The following is a 20527-nucleotide window of genomic DNA, read 5'->3' on the forward strand; positions in this document are numbered from 1 at the left end:
TTAAGCCATAAGGATTGAGATCCCCAGTCACTGACTGGAGTCACCCTGAGCATGGACATTGGACTCTAACCTCTGGACTATTTCTAAAAGGACTTTTGGCAACTACAAGGTCATCGCTGCTGTGTCTGAACCTCAAGAACTGAATTCAAGTCTGTATATACATTGATCTTTTAACCAACTCTCTTTTCTTTTTTAATAAATTTTAGTTTAGTTAATAAGAATTGGCTATTAGCATGTATTTTGGGCAAGACCTAAATTATAATTGGACCTGGGTGTGTGGCTGATCCTTTGGGGTTGGAAGAACCTTTTCTTTTATATGATGAGAGAAGATTTTCAGTAATCATCATCATATCTGACGTGTGTGTCTGGACGGAGGCCTGAGGCTGGGCACTTTAAGGGAACTGCGTTGTTTGGACTTCTGAGTAACCAGTGAGGTACTACAGAAGCTGTTTTGGGCTGGTTGGTAAATCTAATTATTGGAATAGCCACCAGCGTTTGGGGTTTGTCTGCCCCGTTTTGTTTGCAGTTCACCCTGATTGAGTGACCTCAGCTGGCTCCCACGGGCAGCACCGTCACAGGAGCTTGGACAGCTTCTTCTCACTCTCCTGTTCCTCTCCTCCGAGGCAGGTCGCTTTCTGCTCTCTCTGGACGGCTTGGGTCAAAATCTCATCCCTCGTTCCTTCCCACGCCTGCCAGCACTTAGAGTGAGTCTGGCTGTTTTTGTGAGAGGACTTCAGCCCAGTTCTCATCACCCACAATAACCCTTCTCTCTGCTCTCTCCAGTCTGGCTGCGGGGCCACACCTCCCTTGCCCAGTCTCCCCGTTTGCACTGTGGGACACCCATTCCATTGGTGGCCTCCATGTACCTTCTTTGAAACAGTCTCCCAGAGTCCCTTTTGGTCCCTTGCTGCTTTGGTGTTGAGCCCAGCCTCACAGCTGCGCTGTACATCCCTGTGTGCTCCGGTGCTCAGCTCAGGGCAGCATTCTCAGCCCCGCGGCTTCCGCTGCCCTCGGGGCCATTTCCCTGGTGTGGCTGCCGGGCTGGACCCCGCTGAGTCCTTGCCCCCCACCCGTCACTATTGCGGGGTGCTACAGCTCCCCTGCTGGCGCTGGGAGAAGGCCTGTATCATCTCCTAGCCTCTGCCTGAGCACAGGCATGTTCCCCTGTGGACTGGGCAGGGAGGGGCTTCTCAGCTAGCGGCAACTCCCGCTCTTTCCACCTCTCTTCCGAGCTAGAGACTTTCTGCTGCTGGTTACCTACTGCCGTGCTTTGCCGGAGCCCTTGCAGCCTCGAGCTTTCGTTATTCTGAGCTGCCCGCTGGGAAAGAGCAGAAACCGGGTTCTCCGGGTTCCCCTTTTTCTCCTTTCCTTTATTCAGCTGCTCTCCGCTGTGGCTCTTCTCAGCCTCTGTTTCACCCAGCCCTGCGATCCTGCTTCTGGCATGCCGCCTCCTGCAGTCCCTCATCTGCCTTCTGCAGCCTTGACCCTGAGCCCTGGAGTCTTCCCCTGGGCTAATTGGTTCTTTCCCGGCAGCCGCAGCCAGAGAACGCTTTTCTTCCTGAGCACCTCTGGCTTCTTCAGCCGCCGCTGGGGCCTGTTAGGTGCAGTCCAGCTGAGAGCCTCCTGCCCCAGACTCAGCTTCTCCAGGCCCCAGGCTGGCCCTGGAGTGGGGAGCCCCCCCAAGCTGAGAAATGCGCTTATTTTCTGAGATTAAGAAGTGCAAAGAGACTGACTGGAAGCATCTGAATTCTCCCCACCGCCCCTTCCGACCGGCTGGCTTTGGCAGGAGCCACGGGCTGCATGCGGGAGTGACTGGGGGAGGGCTCTGGCCGGGTGATGCTCAAGGCTTGGATGGCCACCGTGATCCCTTCAGGCCCTAAGTTCAATGAACCTGGGGGAGCAAAAATGCACATTTGAAATGGGCCTGCCGCAGGGACTGGGCAGAGAGTGCCCCCATCCCGCTAGGCAGCCTGGCCCCTCTTGGGGGGAGGGCCCTGTGACAATGCGGTTCTGGTGGAACCCAACTGAGAGTGCCAACTCAGGACAAATTGCTCAAATAGGGCAGTTACAGCCCAAGGCTGGGGTTTTTTCCACCTCTAAGGCAAACCAAACCAGCCAGACTAAGAGGACTTCAGTCTCACCCCACTGGCTAACTGCAAGTCTCACAAGCAATCTCCTTAGACATTCCAGTTTCCCAGTATTACCACCAGTACCACTCGTTATGGGGACAAATGGTTATGAAAACCAATACCCCAGTAAAAGAAAAAGGTTCTCCTGATCCCAAAGGACCAAGCCCCAGACCCAGGTCAATATACAAATCAGATCTTACCCACAAATCACGCTGTTGCCAATCCTTTAGAATCTAAATCTAAAGGTTTATTCATAAAAGGAAAAAGATAGAGATGAGAGTTAGAATTGGTTAAATGGAATCAATTACATACAGTAATGGCAAAGTTCTTGGTTCAGGCTTGCAGCAGCGATGGAATAAACTGCAGGTTCAAATCAAGTCTCTGGAATACATCCCCCGCTGGGATGGGTCCTCAGTCCTTTGTTCAAAGCTTCAGCTTGTAGCAAAGTTCCTCCAGAGGTGTGAAGCAGGATTGAAGACAAGATGGAGATGAGGCATCAGCCTTATATAGTCTTTTCCAGGTGTAAGAACACCTTTGTTCTTACTGTGGAAAATTACAGCAACATGGAGTCTGGAGTCCATGGGCCAGTCCCTGCATACTTTGCTGAGTTACAAGGCGTATCTGCCTTTTCTCAATGGGTCCATTGTATAGCTGATGGTCCTTAATGGGCCATCAAGCAGGCTAGGCAGAGCTAATCTCAGCTTGTCTGGGATGTCACCCAGAAGCATAGCATAAATTTGCCATACAGACAGTACAGAGCCAATATTCATAACTTCGACTACAAAAGTGATACACACATATAGACAGCATAATCATAACCAGTAAACCATAACCTTGTCCTAGACACCCCATTTGACCCCCTTTATACAAGATTTGGGTGCCACTACAGGACCTTGGTTGCAACAATGATCTATATGGTCCCAGATTATATCAATAACGTCACAGGCCCCCATCCTGATGGCCCCTCTTGGGGGGAGCTCTGGAGCCCCGCTAGGCGGCCTGGTCCCTCTCGGGGTGAGCACCCCCATCCCGCTGGGCGGCCTGGCCCCTCTCGGGGGAGCTCCCCCATCCCGCTGGGCGGCCTGGCCCCTCTCGGGGGGAGCTCCGGGGCCCCGCTAGGCGGCCTGGCCCCTCTCGGGGTGAGCACCCCCATCCCGCTGGGCAGCCTGGCCCCTCTCAGGGGGAGCTCCCCCATCCCGCTGGGCGGCCTGGCCCCTCTCGGGGGGAGCTCCTTGCCCCCCTGACCTCTCTCTGGCTCTGTTCTGCAGGCCCTGGAGGACGAGCGTCTGCAGAACTTCCAGCAGTTGCTGCAGCTGGAGGAGGAGGCGCTGGTGCCCAGCCAGGAGGCCATGGAGTGCCGGATCTGCTACCTGCCCATGGCACCAGGGGACGGGGTGCTGCTCCGGGAGTGTCTGCACAACTTCTGCAGGTACGGCTGCCCAGCCTGCACCCCCGAGCCACAGCGTGTCGGCACCGCGAGGCAGAGACTGCTGCAGAGCAGGGGGATGGAGAAGGTGGGATCGGGCCGGAGCCACCAGCTGCCCCCGGGTGTCCATTCCCTGGTCCCTGCCATGCAGCGCTCGGACTCCATTCCTGAGGCCCAGGTGCTGGCACCGTGCTGGGAGCCTGGGGCTGAGCCAGGCTTTGGGCCCTCATGGGGCTGCGGGGGCCGAGAGCTCAGACTGTGGGGCTGCAGCTGCTGGGTTAGGCGAGGGCTTCTCTGGGGTGACTGCCCCCTGTTCCCACAGAGACTGCCTGCGGCAGGTGATCAGCTACAGCCAGGAACTCCAGGTGTCCTGCCCCTTCCGCGACGACACTTACGCCTGCAGCAGCAAGCTCCAGGAACGGGAGGTCCGGGCGGTGAGTCCCTGCAGTGGGCACGGGGGGCTCCAGCTCCCAGGAGCTGGCCTGCAGGCCCCAGCGGGTGGGCGGGCGGCTGTGGGGCAGGGATCTCGGCTTGTTCCCTAGGACCAGCCCCGGCGCTCAGGGTGAGGCACAGCGGGAGATGGGGGGAGTGGGGTAAATGTTATCAGACAGATGGCAGGGAGCCAGGGACCTGCTGGGACGCTCTGACCTCCCATCACATCCCAGAGACTTGGCCCCCTCTCGATCTTGGGGACCTGCACACTTAAGCCAGGCCAGCACTTCCTCCGATAGTCCCTGCCCCACAGCCACCCTCTGTCAAGGCAGAGCTTCCAGCAGAGACCCCTGCAGCCTATCCCTGTCCCCTGACGGCTCTGCCAGGGGGTGGGCATGGTCAGCAGTGGCGTGACCTCGCCGGGGCTCTGTGCCCACAGCTGGTGTCAGCAGAGGAGTACAAGCGGTTCCTGGAGCGGGGCCTGGTGGCGGCGGAGAGACGCACCCAGAACAGCTATCACTGCAAAACCCCAGACTGCAAGGGCTGGTGCATCTACGAGGACACGGTCAATGAGTTCCGCTGCCCCATCTGCCAGGGCCTGAACTGCCTGCTCTGCAAGGTGAGCCCCGGGGGCCCTGCAGGGGAGGGCCGGGGGGCCGGACATGGGGCTCTGCAGCACTGCCCCGCCTGCTGCTGCTGCCGCCATCCCTTGGAGTCTGCAGCGCGCAGTGCTCCAGCAGCCAGGCCCTGCGAAGCAGGATGGAGCAATGCATGCTGGGAGTGTCGTTTCTGTAGGCTGCAGCAGGGACCATTGTGCTCCTCTAGTGACCTCCTGCCTTGCACGGGCCTGGGAATGACCCCCAATCATCCCCAGCGCTGAGCTGTCAGACAAACAGCCCGTCTGCATTTAAAACCATCCACCATCAGCCTTGAGAAATTGCTCCAACGGTTAATTCCTCACCGTTAAAAACCTACGTCCTATTTCCAGCGTGAACGTGTCAGGCTTCAGCGTCCAGCCATTGGCTTTTCCTGCTAGACTGACGAGCCTGTGATCAAATCTGTTCTCCACGCGGGTACTTACGGACTGGGATCAAGTTGCCCCTTCACCTGCCCCTTGTTACGTGAAACACATGGAGCTCCCTGAGTCTCTCGCTCTAAGGCAGGTCTCTAACCCTTTCATCCTTCCTGTGGCTCTTCTCTGACCTCCCCAATGTATCACCCTCCTTCTTGAATTGTGGACAGCAGAACTGGCCCCAGGATTCCCGCAGCGCTCGCCCCAGGGCCACATACGGAGCAGCAGGAGCATGGGAGGAGACCAGAGCAGGGGGTTGGGGAGGGAAGTGCAGGGGGGGGCTGGAGCGGGGGGGCTGGATGGAGGAGATGGGGAGGGTGGCCTGCAGCAGTGGGGGTAGGATGGGGGGAGAGAAAAGAGGAGGGGGGTCTGGAAAGTGGGGGCAGGATGGAGGGGAGGGGCAGGGCTTCCGGAGCAGGGGGAGGGGGAGGGGTCCAGAGAACTCAACAAGCATGTGGACAAGGCGGGGGGGGGCAGTGGCTATAGTGTATTTAGATTTTCAGAAAGCCTTCGACAAGGTCCCTCACCAAAGGCTCGTAAGCAAAGTAAGCTGGGATAAGAGGGAAGGTCCTTTCGTGGATCGGTAACTGGTTAAATGACAGGAAACAAAGGTTAGGAATAAATTTTCAGTTTTCAGAATGAAGAGAGATAAATAGTGGTGTCCCCCAGGGGTCTGTACTGGGCCTCATCCTATTCAACATATTCATAAATGATCTGGGAAAAGGGGTGAACAGTGAGGTGGCAAAATTTGCAGATGATACAAAACTGCTCAAGATAGTTAAGTCCAAAGCAGAAAAGAGCTACAAAAGTATTTCTCAAAACTGGGTGTCTGGGCAGCAGACTGGCAGATGAAATTCAATGTTGATAAATGCAAAGTAATGCACATTGGAAAACATCATCCCAACTCTACATATAAAATGATGGGGTCTACATTAGCTGTTACCACTCAAGAGAGAGATCTTGGAGTCATTGTGGATAGTTCTCTGAAAACATCCACTCAATCTGCAGCGGCGTCAAAAAAGCAAACAGAATGCTGGGAATAATTAGGAAAGGTATAGATAATACAGAAAATATCATATTGCCTCTGTATAAATCCATGGTACGCCCACATCTTGAATATTGTATGCAGATCTGGTCGCCCCATCTCAAAAAAGATACATTGGAATTGGAAAAGCTTCAGAAAAGGGCAACAGCTTGGAAAAGAGACAACTAAGGGGGGATATGATTGAGGTCTGTAAAATTATGACTGGCGTGGAGGAAATAAATAAGGAAGTGTGATTTACCCGTTCACATAACACAAGAACTAGGGGTCACCCAGTGAAAGTAACAGGCAGCAGGTTTAAAACAAACAAAAGCAAGTATTTCTTCACACAGTGCACAGTCAATCTGTGGAACTCCTTGCCAGAGGATATTGTGAAGGCCAGGACACTAATAGGGTTCAAGAAGGAACTAGATAAATTCACAGGGGATAGGTCCATCAATGGCTATTAGCCAGGATGGACAGGGATGGTGTCCCTAGCCTCCGTTTGCCAGAAGCTGGGAATGGGCGATGGGATGGATCACTTGATGATTCCCTGTTCTGTTCATTCCCTCTGGGGCACCTGGCATTGGCCACTGTCGGAAGACAGGATACTGGGCTAGATGAACCTTTGGTCTGACCCAGTGTGGCCGTTCTTGAAACAGTGGGGGCAGGACAGGGGGCGTGGAGGGAGATTGGAGCAGTGGGGGCAGCATGGAGGATGGGGAGGGGGATGGGGGCAGGGCCATGGTGCTGCGGCAGGAGGCTGGCGGTTCCCAGCTAGTTACCGTCCAGCCCGGCTCTTATCACAGGACTAAGCGGGAGGGGAAGGCCGGCCAGTGCTGGGAGACGGCCAGCAGTTCCCCTGGCTCCGGCCTGGGAGAGGGTAAGCGGAGGTGCCAGCTGTCCGGGGGGAGAGATGGGCATGGCTGTGGGCATTGGCAGTTGGCATTTCAACCTGAACTTCTCCCCCTGGCTGGCAGAGGAGTGGCAAAGGCAAAAGCCAGATAAAAAGACAGGACTGGAGGGTTTCTCCTCGGCGCTTAGCCGAGCGGTTGGCTGTAGCGATCGTTCGCCATTTGGTCCGTTCCTGGGCGGCCGCAAGCGTCAGAACAGACTTGATGCCCCCCCCATCACAGGTCAGCCTCTAGGCCACCTCCACCCCTCGGCTGGTGGAATTTTATCCCGGCTGTTCCGAGCTGCCTGGAGAACGGTGTTCTCCGGAACGTCTTGCGGCATTCTCGCGACAGGTCTGAAAAGGCGCCGTCTGTAGACCATGGCCCCAAGAGTCTGTAGCCAGAGCGACCGTAAATATCCCCGTTACGTCTGTCGAAGCAGGCTCCAGCTTTTGCTCTTTGGGTTCAATACTCACCGGATCCTCCCACTCACACGGAAGTTCTGCGCCGGCTTGGCATCGCCGCGTCTGCCACAGGCTTCTCGGCACGACAGCCACGTTCAGGATCTAGTCGAGCTGTACCCTCTCCATACGGCTGTGAAACCGGGACACTGTATCGCTCCGACTGGGCAAAGCCGGGGCTTCCCACACAACACGCCAGCGCCGTCTGTTGGGCAAAACGTGCCACGACTTGATTCCTAATGCAGAGGATTTGTGATCTCAGGATTCTGGGACCGTCGGGGAGCCACAGGTTCTGTGCTACGCTCCTGCTTGGGAACAGTCCCTTGGAGGCACCTTTCAGTGTGATGGGGTCCCCCAGCGGGTCCCACTCCTCCTTCGGGGGGGAAGCAGTCTGACCACCTCCTGGACTGAGCCCCTGGGGGGCTCCAGCTCTGCTGTGTCATGCTGGGAGCGCTGGCCTGCAGGTTGCACTGAGACAGACCCTGGGAGCGACGCGTCCGCTCTGCAGGGACGACTGCGCCGGCCAGCGTTTGCAGTGCCCCCGGCAGCGGTTCCAAACCGCGCAGGGTTTACTAGTCAGCTAGGCCACGGCCTGGCCGGCCCTAGCTCAGCACAGAGAGCTGAAGGTAAAAGCATCGTCCGTCTGCCGAGCCGGAGCAAATCGGCCAGCCAAGCTGGAGTGGCTGCGTCCCAGGCTCTGTCTCCCTGACCTCGTCAGTCTGTCCCTAAGGAGCCCCCAGGCTTCATCCCGGGCTGCTCACGGCTCGTCCTTTGGCCTCAAGCTGGGGTCTCCACCCCACGTCCCTGCTGAGCGGTGAGGGACGCCACCTTCCTCTGAGTCGTTGGTTGGTTGGTTGGTTGGTTAGATGCTGGGCTTCCTAGTCTCTCTGGGGGATTCTGCATTGAGATGGGGTCGCTTCCAGCAGGTCCAGTTCCTGGCCCAGACAGCCAGGCCCCACCCCCACCCTGTGTTCTGTGCTGCCCCCCACAAGCAGCCGTAACCCTCTTCCTCCACTGGGGAGCGATGCAGAGGGAAACTAAGGCACACACGGGCATCATAAAATTATACAAAAATTCCTACTTCATCCCAGGGGCCCGTCAGGATTTGGGAGCAGGAGGCTGGCAGGCCGGGGGAGGCTGCTCCGGGGCAGGGAGCACCGTGGGAGGAGGTGACCGTGGGGGCGGGAGGGAGGCTGAGGTGTAGGTGCTGGGGGAAGGCTTGAGCAGAACCAAGGGCTGCAGCGTTGCTGGGGCAGGGGGCGAGTCACTCAATATCCAAGCCCTGGGTCCTGCCCTGTGGCTGGGAGAGCTCTGTACCCCCTGCAGAGGGGGCCCTGGCACCTGAGAGGGGATTGGCCCTTGCCCCGGGATCAAAGCCCAGCCAAGCTCCCACCCCAAGCACCATAGCCAGGGGCTCTTGGCGCAGTGCCAGGCTAGCTGGGGACCTGTGTGGGGCTCCCAGCCGGCCCAGTGCCTACTCACCCAGCAGCTGCTGCAGGGCTGGGGGGGCTGATTGCTGCCACTCTCATCCCCACCAGGTCATCCACGAGGGGAAGGACTGCCGCCAGTACCAGGCCGACCTGCAGCTCCAGGCCCACAATGACACTGCTGCCCAGCAGACCAGCGACATGCTGCAGGTGAGAGCGCGTCCCCGGACGTCGGCCCCAGCACAGGAGAGCACCAGGACACCTAGGGTCTCTGCCTGGCTCTGGCATGGATTTGCTGTCTAGTCTTATGCCCCACCTGTAAAACAGGGCTAGCAGTTCCCAGCCCCACTCCCAGCCCTGGACTCCCCACAGCCCCTGCTACCCCAGCCCTGGGTTCCTCCATCCCCCAGCTCTGCCAACACCCCTCAATCCCAACCTGCAGGCCCCCTCCTCCAACACTCCTCATCCCAACCCACAGCCCCTGCTTGTCCAGCCCTGGGCTCCCCACCCAGCTCCGCTGACACCCCTCAATCCTGACCTGCAGCCCCCTGCTAGCCCAGCCCTGAGCAACCCCCAGTTCTGCCAGTGTTCCTCACTCCCAACCTGCGGCCCCTGCTACCCCAGCCCTGGGTTCCCCCCTCCCCCAGCTCTGCCAACACCCCTCATTCCAACCCCCAGTCCCCTGCTTGTCCAGCCCTGGGTTCCTCCATCCCCCAGCTCTGCCAACACCCCTCAATCCCAACCTGCAGCCCCCCTCCTCCAACACTCCTCATTCCAACCCCCAGCTTGTCCAGCCCTGGGCTCCCCCCAGCTCTGCCAATTCCCCAGGGTCCTGACCTACAGCCCCCTGCTAGTGGGCTCCCTTCTGCAGATCTCCTGGTTCCGTGCAGGTTTCCAGGCTCGTGTCTTGCTCAGTGCTGTCTGGCCTTGCAGTACAGCCAGGGTTGGGCCTTTGCCAGCAGCGGCTGTGGGGATCCCAAGATGGGTGCATGTCTCCCCTAACGGCTGCCTCCCCCCCGCAGACACTGGTGCAGACGGGCGAGGCCATGCACTGCCCCGCGTGCCAGATCATCGTGCAGAAGAAGGATGGCTGCGACTGGATCCGCTGCACCGTCTGCCAGACGGAGATTTGCTGGGTGACCAAAGGGCCACGCTGGGGGCCTGCGGTGAGCGGTCACAGGACAGGCAGCCCTGGCTCCCGAGCACCTGCCCCAGAGCAGGGAACTGCCCCCACCTCCCCAGACTGGGCCTCAGCCCCTCTGCTGTCTCCCCTCCCCCCCCCCCGGAGCTCATGTGGGGGGAACTGGGCCATGGTTGGGGAATAGCAGGTTGTGCAAGGAGCAGGCTGCATGGCTGCCCCGTCCCCCGGCTCTAGAGGGAGATTTCCCCTCCGGTGAGCTACTGACCTGGGCCCCTGCCAGGCTCTGCCCCAGCTGCTAGAAGACGGAGCATGGGCTAGAATCATTGGCTCTGGGCAGGAGGGGAGCAGCCCCTGGAGCCAGGCAGAACAGGGGGCGCCCCCACTCCTCCGACTGGATGGAGCCCTGAGGCTCGTGTGGATGCGGGAGCAGCAGCCTCCCCTCCCCACCCCTGACATGCCACTCCCGGGGGCCATCCTCATCTTTGGATGCAGCCCCCCTGCAACTACCCCCCATGGAGAAGTGGGGAGATGCTGCAGGTATCTCTGTTGTCCATCCCCCCCCCCACCCCTCTGACTCACTCTCCTCCCCTCCAGGGCCCTGGTGACACCAGTGGAGGATGTCGCTGTAACGTCAATGGGCAGAGGTGTCACCCGCACTGCCAGAACTGCCACTGAGCGCGCTCCCTGCGCGGCGCCTGGGCCTCCCCCACTCAGCAGCCTCCAGCCCCGGTCAAGCAGGTGCCCTGCTCCTGCGGGAGCTTCCAGCCCTTGCCAGCTGCGTGCAATGCCTGGAGGGGGCTCCCCCCCACTCAGTCTGGCCCAGGGCCGTCTTTCTGCTGGGCCATAGACTGGGCCTGTCTCTGCCCCCTGGGCAGGCCGGGGTGGGAGCTGTTTGGGGTCAGGCTCTCAGAGCAGCAGCTGCCTCTGCACCTGCCTGCCTGGCCCCAGGCTCCATGAGTGCGTCTGGGGCTAAGCAGGGCTGGGGTAATCACGGTAATGCTGCTGGTGTAGAGAGCTCCTCAGCCCCCCTGAAATGTAACCTGGGCCTCACCTTCACTTGCCCTGGACCCCGGACTGGGGCTGTTGAGTGCCTCCCCAGACCCAGGGAGCTCCCCGTAACTACCTCAGGGGGAGAGGGGTGTTAGAGGCCAGCTGTTCCCCACACCTGCCTTGGGAGGTTCCTTGGGCTGCAGGGGCAGGTCCTGGAGACACCAGCCCCTCGGGGCCCAGGAAAGCTGCACCCTTGTCCCTTGCTGTCATGTGCAGGGGGCAGAGACGCCCCAGTCCAGCACAGGCTGCTCCAGGCTGGCCTCCCTCTCACTCCTCGGGCTGCCTGGCACTGCCCAGCTCACGGCCAGACTCCTTGAAGGATTTACCTCCTGAGGGCGGGCGTGGGCTGCCCTCGAGCAGGAAGCAGCCCCAGGGCTGTGGACAGTGCAAGGGGGAGAAAAGGCCGTTTTACCAAAAGGCCCCAGCTGGGCCCTCTGCGCCTTTGGGCAGCGCAGGCTGTGAACGGTGCCGCCGCCAGCGGGCAGGGCAGAGATCAGCATGGCTGCTCCTGCAGGAATCCAGCAGCTGGCTGGGCAGTGCCAGCTCGTGGAGATGGGGCCAGTGCCAGCTAGGCTGGTCTGGCTCTGGGGAGGCAGTCAGCCCCCCTGCACAGCAACACACATCTGTTGGAGGCACAGGGGCAGCAACTGGCCCCCTCTGCCCAGGCCGTAGGGCACTGTAGCCCCTGCAATGCTAGAGGCAGTGGCTAAGAGCTGGGGTAAGTGGACTGTCCCACCCCCACTGCAAGGGGAAGGGCACTGAGGACCCCAGCCAGGCCTTTGTGCAGTGCCCCTCCCTGCAGCATGCTGGGAAGAGGGAGCGGGCTGCTCTCCATGAAGCATGAGGGAGGGAGTGGGGCCACTCCCCACTGCCATGTGGGGGGTCAGGAAGCAGCCTCTACCAGCACCTCCCTCAATAAAGGGAGTGCTGGGCCCCCACACAACTCAGACAGACACTGCTCGGGGAACAGAACCGTTTAATAAATGCCACCATTACACACAGGCCTTCCCCTTTGGCTGTACTGGGTTCCCCCCAAGCAGGGAGCTGGGGCGGGACCGAGACGGGGCAGGGGAAGGCGAGGGCCCCATGGGCAGGGCCTAGGCCAACACACCACACCACACCTTCCCACTGAAGATTGAAGGTTTATTTCTGCCCCCCAGCGGACACGTGCACACAGCAGGTGCCCCCCCCTTCCCAGAGTCCGATCCCAGGCCTAGCAGGCGAGCGGCTGTGTCCAGGGGAGAGGACATTAAATAAGAGTAACGTGTCATGAGGAGTGGGCTGTACCCGTCTGTCCGTCCAGCTGTACGTACGTTCCTGTCCCGGGAGGGGTCGTGTGGCGGCTGGGTGGCCAAGGCCCACGGGGCGGCCTGCTGCGATCCAGTGCTTACTTGGGGGGCCGGTACGCAATTTTCCTGCTCTTTAGTACAGACCACTTGTGGCGCTTCAGGTAGTAGCAAAGGGGTGCCAGGAGGCCAATCATCAGCAGCATCTGGGAAGGGAAGGGAAGGAGTTAGACCCTACCCTGCTTCCGAGCACCTTCCCCCAGCAGTGCATGGACCTGACACGCTGGCCAGGGCGAGGGCCGGCAGGAATCGCTCAGACACATGCCCAGCCTTGCCAGCAGCCCAGGCTGGGCTCCTCTCTCCAGTCCAGGGCACTCCACCGGCCCCAGGTCCCCCGGAGAGGAGCCCTTCTCCTCAGCGCCACGGGGAGCAGGCACTGACCTTCATTCCCATGAGCTTGCGGTGATCGTGCTCCGGCTCCGCTGCCCACCTCAGGAACGTGCACACGTCTTTCGCTATCTGGGACATGGTGGCTGGGGTCCCTGGGAGAGAGCAGAGTCAGCAGGTGCCCCGCACCCAGGCCGAGAGCGGGGTCCGCAGGCGCCCGGCACCATGCGCCTGGGCCGAGAGTGGGGTCTGCGGGTGCTCCGCGCCAAGAGCAGGTTGGGGCCAGCCTGGCTGGACAGGGCCCCGCCCTGGTACAGGAGCCCTGCAGCAGGCTGACTTGGGGGGATGGGGGGGCCTCCCAGCACAGAGCGCCTCTTACCGTCCTCGAACTCCAGGATCTCGTTGTAGATGGGGGGCGCCATGGTGATGGCCTGCCCCGGGAAGTAGGGGTTGTAGTGCAGCTCTTCCCTGATGGACACCCCAGTGGGTGGGTCGCAGTAGCCGGTCAGGAGGGAGAACACATAGTCCTCACCCCCGTGCCTGAAAGACAAGACCAGGTGAGATCCCAGGCCAGAGCAGCCAGGCTGTGCGGCTGCCCTGCCCTGCCTCCCCCCCCCCGCCGGGGCGATGGGCCCCTGTGGAATCCCGACTTCTGACGGTCACTGCCACCCCGAGATGGGGGAGGAAGCGGGAGGGGCTGGAAGGAGCCTCTGATTCTCCTGCTGGCTGGGTGGGGGAGTGGGGGGTGCGTGCTAGGCCTCACTGGGGGTCTCAGGGCCAGCAGGACAGAGCAGCCACCTGGACTCAGCTTGTCCCCAGCTCTAGTGAGTCCCAGCATGCACTGCTCCAGCACACCTGGGAGACCAGGCACTGCGCTCCTCCCCGGATACCACCTGCTTAGCCGCAGGCCTGGGCTCCTGGCCAGGTGCAGTCCCGCCCGAGGGAGCCTCACCTGGCGCTGGTGATGTAGCTCAGGTCTGGGGGCAGCGCCCCGTTGTTGGCCGCTCGCGCCGCCTCAGGGTTGGGGTAGGGCTTGGGGAAGTAATCGGAGAGCTTGCCTGGGCGCGTGAACATCTCGCCGTTCTCATCCGGGCCATCGACCACCTCCGCCTGGCACGAGAGAGCACTGAGCCCCCGTGTCCTGCAGAGAGCTCTGAGCCGGGGCCCCAGGGCCTGCCCCACATCGGGCATTGAGCCGAGCCCAGGGGCCTCCGCGCCCCACCTGGCACGAGAGAGCACTGAGCCCGTGTCCTGCAGAGAGCTCTGAGCCGGGCCCAGGGCCCCCCCACATCCCACAGAAAGCTCTGAGCCGGGCTCAGGGGCCCACCGCACCCCGTCAGGGCGCAGAGACCGAGCACCAGGCTGGACCCTCTGTGCCTCACAGACACAGAGCACTAGGCGGGGGCCCAGGCAGCCCACGACTGGGAGGGGCCAGCTCCCCATCACCCAGGCCGTCTCCCCTCAGCCAGGGCCTGGGAGGCACTCACATGGTAGCGAGTCCAGCTCTTCCCCCCACTTCCAGCACACACCAGCCAGCAGGAGCCAGCTGCCAGAGCTGGGGTGTGGATCCCCCCACCCGCGGAGTGTCCCCACCACAGTCAGTCTCACCTCCTCGGCCAGGGCCTTGGCTTCAGCCTCGGTGTGGGAGACGCCGACGAGGTTGCGGAAGGCCAGGTACTCCATGCTGTGGCAGGCGGCACACACCTGCTTGTACACCTGGTAGCCGCGCCGGATGCTGGGAAGAGGGAGGTGGCCGTGAGCCCCTCTGCCTGTCTGCTCCCCAGGGCTCTGAGTGGGAGGGGGCTGGAGGAGCAGAGCCAGGCCCCAAGCCCCCAGCATTCCCTGGGGGAACACGTACATCAGCCAAGGGCCAGCGAGAGCCAAGAGTCGTGGGGCTGACCTGTCACCCCAGGGATGCAGCTTCTGACCCCCTGCTGGGGGCTGCCCGCTCGCCCCCGGGCTGCCTCCCTCCAGCCACGGGTTCATTCCATCCGCTCCCCCTCACCTACCTGCTGTGATCCAGGGAGGCCAGCAGGCCGTTGTGGCTCCAGGCGTAGCTGGGAGGGTGCAGCTGCAGGTCACTGGCACTCACAGCCGTGTGGAGAGCCAGGGCCAGTCCAGCGCCGCCGGCAGCCAGCACGCCCAGCGCAGACAGCGCCACCTTCCTGCCACGGGACATGCCGGACAGCGACGACATGCTGGCCTGGAACAGGGACGAGAGCCGGTCACCCACCCGGCCAGCTCCAGCATGGGGCACCCGCCTCTGCGGCCCCAGCCACACTCCCCAGAGTCCACGCCGGCAGGTGGTTGGTGCTGCCAGAGGGACCCGGCTCCAGCCTTTGGAACCTTCCCCCGCCCCAGGAGAGGAGAGTGGGGGAGCAGGCAGCCTGCGGGTGCATGGGATGCAATATGCCTCCAAGCACGGCACGGCCTGCTCAGCCCTGGGTGCCCTCCGTCTCTCTGGACAGGCAGGAACCACTGGCCTGCTCCCACCCGAGCAGAAGGAAGCAGAGTCCCCCTTCCACACAGACTGGAAGGGCCCAGCTGAGTCTGGAGCAAGGAGCTGAAATTTCAGGTGTCTGAGTGGCAGCCCCTAGCGGGGGATGTGGAGCACTTGCACCATAGCGGTAGGGCTGGGAGGAAGCAGGTGGGTGGGCTTTGGCTCTCCAGAGCTCCCTGCCGGATGGATTCGGTTTAAGCCAGTCAGCCAGCACCAGGGGTGAGTCTGGGTCTCTCAGTCCATCCCTCACCAGACACAGAGATGGGGGTGTCTCTGGGTTATGGGGCACTGGGACCAGCAACTTCCCCTCTTCTCTACATGGGGAGCAGCAGCAGGCAGGACTATGGAAAGCCCAGGCCCAATAGCCCTCAAGGGAGCTGACCCATGTGCGCCCATGGTGGGAGTAACCAGGCCCAGCCCCACAGCATCTCCTGGGCAGTGTCACACAGTGCAGCCTCCACACGGGCAGGAGTGAAGGGGTGAGGCATGAGCAGCAGGTGAGAGGGACTGAAATAGGACAGCCTCAACTCTTGGCCACACCGCCTCTCACAATGCATGTGCCACATTCACAGGGGTGGCTAGATTGTCTATAACCACGACACCACGCCAGACCCGGAACAGACCCCGCCTGTCCTGATTTATTATGTTAGAAAATTGCGAGGTTACATTTGTAGTGTGATTTGGATCAAGCTCTATTTGGATAGAATTGGGAATTTAATTAAAATGCACATAACAGTATTTTTAATCTTTTTATTAGTTTAAATAAAACTACCTTGAGTGTGAGGGACACCTCGATCAATTGTTTGCCTTATGTATGTGTTGTATTTAAAACTAACTCAGGTGTTAAACAAAGGACGTATTAGCTGTAGTTAATTATGGAACTGATGCATGTGGTGACCAGAAACAGTCAGGATTTTAGAGCTAATCGATCTCATCCTCTCTCACCTGGTTTTTATTCGTAGATTGGAAGAGGGAAAAAGTTTTCCTGCTTTTTCAGCTCCCAACTGGTGTCTTACCTTTGAATGAACTAGTCACTGAACTGGAGGAATGGACTGAAATTAAGACAATATTCTCTCTGCACCTGCAGAACAGGCGGCTGCTGTCAAAAGCGGGTCTAGCACTTCAACAAACTGGTTTCCAGTCCTTAGCCGGAGACTTCACCCCACTAGTTCCGTGGTTTGACTTTCCTTAGAATGTGTACAGCTTAACGCTGTTTTATACGGAGTTTAAATGATTTACACATTACAGTAAATTTAGGCCTTAACATAGATTGTCAATTTCAAATTTAATTTTTAATAGTTGTTTAAAACAAGTGTCTCTTCCAGCCCGGATATTCGAGGATTCTATGGATGTGAAGACAAAGGTAGGTGGAGACTCTATATGTCCCTGGGGAGTCTGTCCCAGTGGTTCACCACCCTCACCGCTAAACATCTGTGCTGTTTGTTTTTTAGTTTCTCACCTGACTGTGTCTTGCTCCAGCTTCCAGACGCAACCCTACTAGATCAAAGAGCGCGTTAGCACCTGGTGTGTTTCCCTGTGACAGTCCTTACACGCTGATCAAATCACCTCTCACGCTGCCGTAAACTAAACAGATTGAGCTCCTTAAGGCATTTTCTCCAGCCCATGAATCATTTTTGTGGCTCTTTTCTCTCCAATTTTTCAACATGCTTTTAAATGTGGATGCAGCGTTCCAGTGTCCGTCTCAGCAATACCACAGCTAGGGGTAAAATCACCTCCTCACTACTCCCCATGTATACATCCGGGGTGGAGCGCATTAGCTTTCTGGCACAGCAGACTTCTGCCGAGTTGCTCATCCCCTAGGATTCCTAGATCTTCTCCAAAGGCACTGCTGTCCAGGATACAATCCCCCAGCCTGTAGCCCAGGCCTGCACTGCTGGTTCCTAAAGGTGTAACTTCCCATTTGGTTGCATTTGTTTGAATGGGCCCAGCGTACCAAGCGATCCAGATCTCTGTACAACTGGCCTGTCCTCAGCACTATTCACCACTCAGCCACAAGTTTTGTTAGCAGTGATCTTATTACTCGCGCAGGTCCTTGAGGAACGAGTTAAATAGCGTCAGGCCTAGCGCTGATCCCTGAGGAACACCACCAGACTCCCCCATTTACGGATGGTTTCCCCACTCACAACTACTTTCGCAGATCTCTCACTTAGCCCGCTGTTAGTTCATTTAACATAGGAACGGCCATCCTGGGGCAGACTAATGGTCCATCTAGCCCAGCGTTCTGTCTTCCAACAGTGGCCAATGCCAGGTGCCCAGAGGGAATGAACAGAACAGGGAATCATCAAGTGACCCATCCCCTGTCGCCCATTCCCAGCTTCTGGCAAACAGAGGTTAGGGACACCCAGAGCATGGGGTTTCATCCGTGACCATCTTGGCCAATAGCCATTGATGGACCTGCCCTCCAGGAACTTCTCATTCTTTTTTGACTCCAGTTAGTCTTTTGGCCTTCACAACAATCCAAGCAAGGAGTTCCACTGGTTGACTGCGCATTGTGTGAAGAAATACTTCCTTTTGTTTTAAGCCTGCTGCCTATTCATTTCATTGGGTGACCCCTAGTTCTTGTGTTATACAAAGTGGTAAATAACACTTCCTTATTCATGCTCTCTGCCCCATTCGTGATTTTATAGCCCTCTATTATACCCCCGCCCCAGTCGTCTCTTTTCTAACTTTTTTAAGTCTCAGTCTTTGTAATCTCTCCTCATATGGAAGCTGTTCCATACCCCTCGTCATTTTGTTGCCTCTCTCTGTACGTTTTCAGAGGACTCGTATTTTACTGATACCATACAGTGCTAGTTTATCAGATGTTGTATGCTACTTAGCCAAAAACCTTACAAAAATCTACGTATTACAGCTATGCAGTTACCTTTAGCAAACTTGCAATCTCAACCTATTTTGCTCCACAAAGGGAAGTTTAAGGGGTGACTTGATCAGTCTATAAGTACCTATATGGGGAACAGATATTTAATAACGGGCTCTTCAATCTAGCAGAGGAAGGTCTAACACAGAGGTTGGCAAACTACGCCTCACGGATCACATCCAGTCCGTGGGACCCTCCTGCCCAGCCCTTGAGCTCCCGGCCGGAGAGGCTAGCCCCCAGCTCCTGCCCCGCTGTCCTCGCCTCCCCTGTAGCCTCAGCTCGCCGTGCCACCAGTGCTCTGGGCAGCGAGGCTGCAAGCTTCTGCAGGGCAGCGTGGCTGCGAGAGCCTCCAGCCTGCCCCAGTGCTCTAGACTGCACGGCGGTGTGGCTGGCTCTGGCTGGGCGGCACGGCTGCCAATCCTGGTGCTCTGAACGGCATGGTAAGGGGGCAGGGGACTAGATAAGGGGTAGGGGGTTCCAGGGGCAGTCAGGTGACAGGGGGTGGTTAGATAGGCGTGGGAGTCCCGGGGGGCCTGTCAGGGGGTATGGATAGGGGTCAGGGCAGTCAGAGGACGGGGAGTTGGATAGGGGGTGGGGTCCAGGGGGGAAGTTATGGGGTGGGGGTTCCGGGGGGGGCAGTCAGGGGACAAGGAGCGTGGCAGGGGGGGAGGGCTGGATGGGTCCATGGGTTCTGAGAGAGGCAGTCAGGGGGCGGGAAGTGGGAGGAGGCAGATAGGGGGCAGGGGGCAGGGTGTTTGGGGAGGCACAGCCCTCCCTACCCGGCCCTCCATACAGTTTCAGAACCCCCAATGTGGCCCTCAGGCCAAAAAGTTTGCCCACCCCCCGGTCTAACATGATCCAGTCACTGGAAGCTGAAGCTAGACAAATTCTGACAGGAAATAAAGTGTGAATTTTTAACAAGGAGGATAATGAACCACTGGAACCATTTCCCAAGGGTTGTGGTGGATGCGCCATCACTGATGATTTTTAAATCACGACTGGGTTTTTTTTTAAACTTCAGCTCTAGGAATGATCTTGGGGCTGGCGTCTGTCCCGCGTTACACAGGCAGTCAGACCAGATGCTCACAACGATCCTTTCAGACCTTGGAATCTATTAAAAGACTAAACTCAGGTTTCATAACACCCTGTTGACTGTAAGATGGGAGTGATGACCCTGACACACCTTAGTAGAGAAAGAAGGATTCATTCATAATTCCTCAGTGCTGGGAAGATGCAAAATGCCAAGTATTTGATGCTGCTCTCACTAGGTGCAGAATAATACAGAGGACGATGCCCAGGTAACAGATGTGAGTTCCTCATCATCAACCCAGCGACAGGACAGCACCACAACTCTCAGGAAAGCACAACAAACTCCCTAGTGAGAATCTGCACACGTGCAGAAGTAGCCTACGTTTAAGTACCAGGGAAAAGCCAGGGCTTTCAGACATGCTGCTAAACGACAAGGCAGACAGACCACTGAACGGAAGACGTTCACCTGACCTCTCTGAAAGCTCCCACTTCCCCAACACACAAGCGGACGCTGCGAGCTCCTGCGGGGAGATATCTGTACAATGCAGCCCCCACCGAGAGACCCTGAGTTAGGGGGTCAGTGACAGGTTTGAGCCAAAGCCTCTGAAGAGTATTACCGAGCACACCCTTTGTTTGTGGAAGGAAACGAGCGGTGTAATTTGGGAGCGCGGACAGGCCGAGCCGGCCTCACACCCCAGCCAGCTGCCCCAGCTCAGAAACTCCGGCCTGGCCCCAGGCAGATCCCGCCTGACAGACCCGCCGGGGGCCTGCAGCAGGTCACACTCGGACACACGGGAGGCTGAAACCCAACTAAGGCCCCCGGTATCCGTCAGTCCCCACGCGCCCCGCGCCCCGCAAGGAAGAGCCGAAAGCGGCGGAGTCTCGCCCCTGCCGATGGCTCGGGCCCAGGGGACGTGCCCGGCGGGCGAGGGCCTGGAGTAACCAGCAGCGACACGGGACTCGCTCCCGCCCCAGGACTCCCCGAGGCTGGAGAGGATCCCGAGCCGCCTCTCGGCCGGCCTGGGGCCCCCACCGCCGGGAGCCCAACTGGGGGGGCCGCCCGCCCACTGCACCGCGCGCCAACCAGGGACCCGCCGCAACGCCCGGGGCCGGGCCCGACCGGACCGGGGGCGGGAGGAGAAATGGGACCCGGGGGAGAGGACCGGGCGGGGAGAAGGGACCCGGGAGAGAGGACCGGGCGGGGAAGCTGCCAAGGGCGGCCCCGGTCCCGCCCCCCCCCAGCCCAGCCCAGCCCAGCCCAGCCCGGTCGGTGCCCGCGGGCGCCGCGTCCCGGTGACCTTCAGGGCCCGGCCGGGCGCAGAGCCGGGGGGCGCGGCCCGGGGGCGCGGAGCGGGCGGGGCTCACCTGGGGGGGCCGCAGGCGGGGCCCGGGGGG

At 59.2% G+C, this 20527-nt stretch overlaps 2 protein-coding genes across 2 annotated transcripts in view; one reads left to right on the top strand and one right to left on the bottom strand.

Annotated features, from left to right (window-relative positions):
• The window catches only part of SHARPIN (SHANK associated RH domain interactor), a 33942-nt gene extending 21889 nt beyond the window's left edge, over positions 1 to 12053 (top strand). Inside the window, exons 8-13 of the mRNA XM_034759605.1 lie at positions 3398 to 3558; positions 3878 to 3989; positions 4427 to 4606; positions 8973 to 9071; positions 9884 to 10027; positions 10597 to 12053. Of these exons, the coding sequence (XP_034615496.1) occupies positions 3398 to 3558; positions 3878 to 3989; positions 4427 to 4606; positions 8973 to 9071; positions 9884 to 10027; positions 10597 to 10677 (777 nt within the window). The 3' untranslated portion in view covers positions 10678 to 12053. The remainder of the gene's footprint in view (positions 1 to 3397; positions 3559 to 3877; positions 3990 to 4426; positions 4607 to 8972; positions 9072 to 9883; positions 10028 to 10596) is intronic.
• Positions 12054 to 12178: 125 nt separating this feature from the next.
• LOC117873905 (cytochrome c1, heme protein, mitochondrial) lies at positions 12179 to 20527 on the bottom strand (the record flags this gene model as incomplete). The annotated part of the gene is given in 7 exon segments (XM_034763796.1): positions 12179 to 12544; positions 12780 to 12880; positions 13105 to 13265; positions 13678 to 13835; positions 14334 to 14460; positions 14735 to 14928; positions 20498 to 20527. Coding segments are annotated over 7 exon segments (876 nt in total), but the record flags the coding sequence as incomplete, so codon positions are not given.

The sequence above is a fragment of the Trachemys scripta genome, chromosome 2 (genome assembly GCF_013100865.1).
Source record: "Trachemys scripta elegans isolate TJP31775 chromosome 2, CAS_Tse_1.0, whole genome shotgun sequence".
NCBI lineage: Eukaryota > Metazoa > Chordata > Testudines > Emydidae > Trachemys > Trachemys scripta.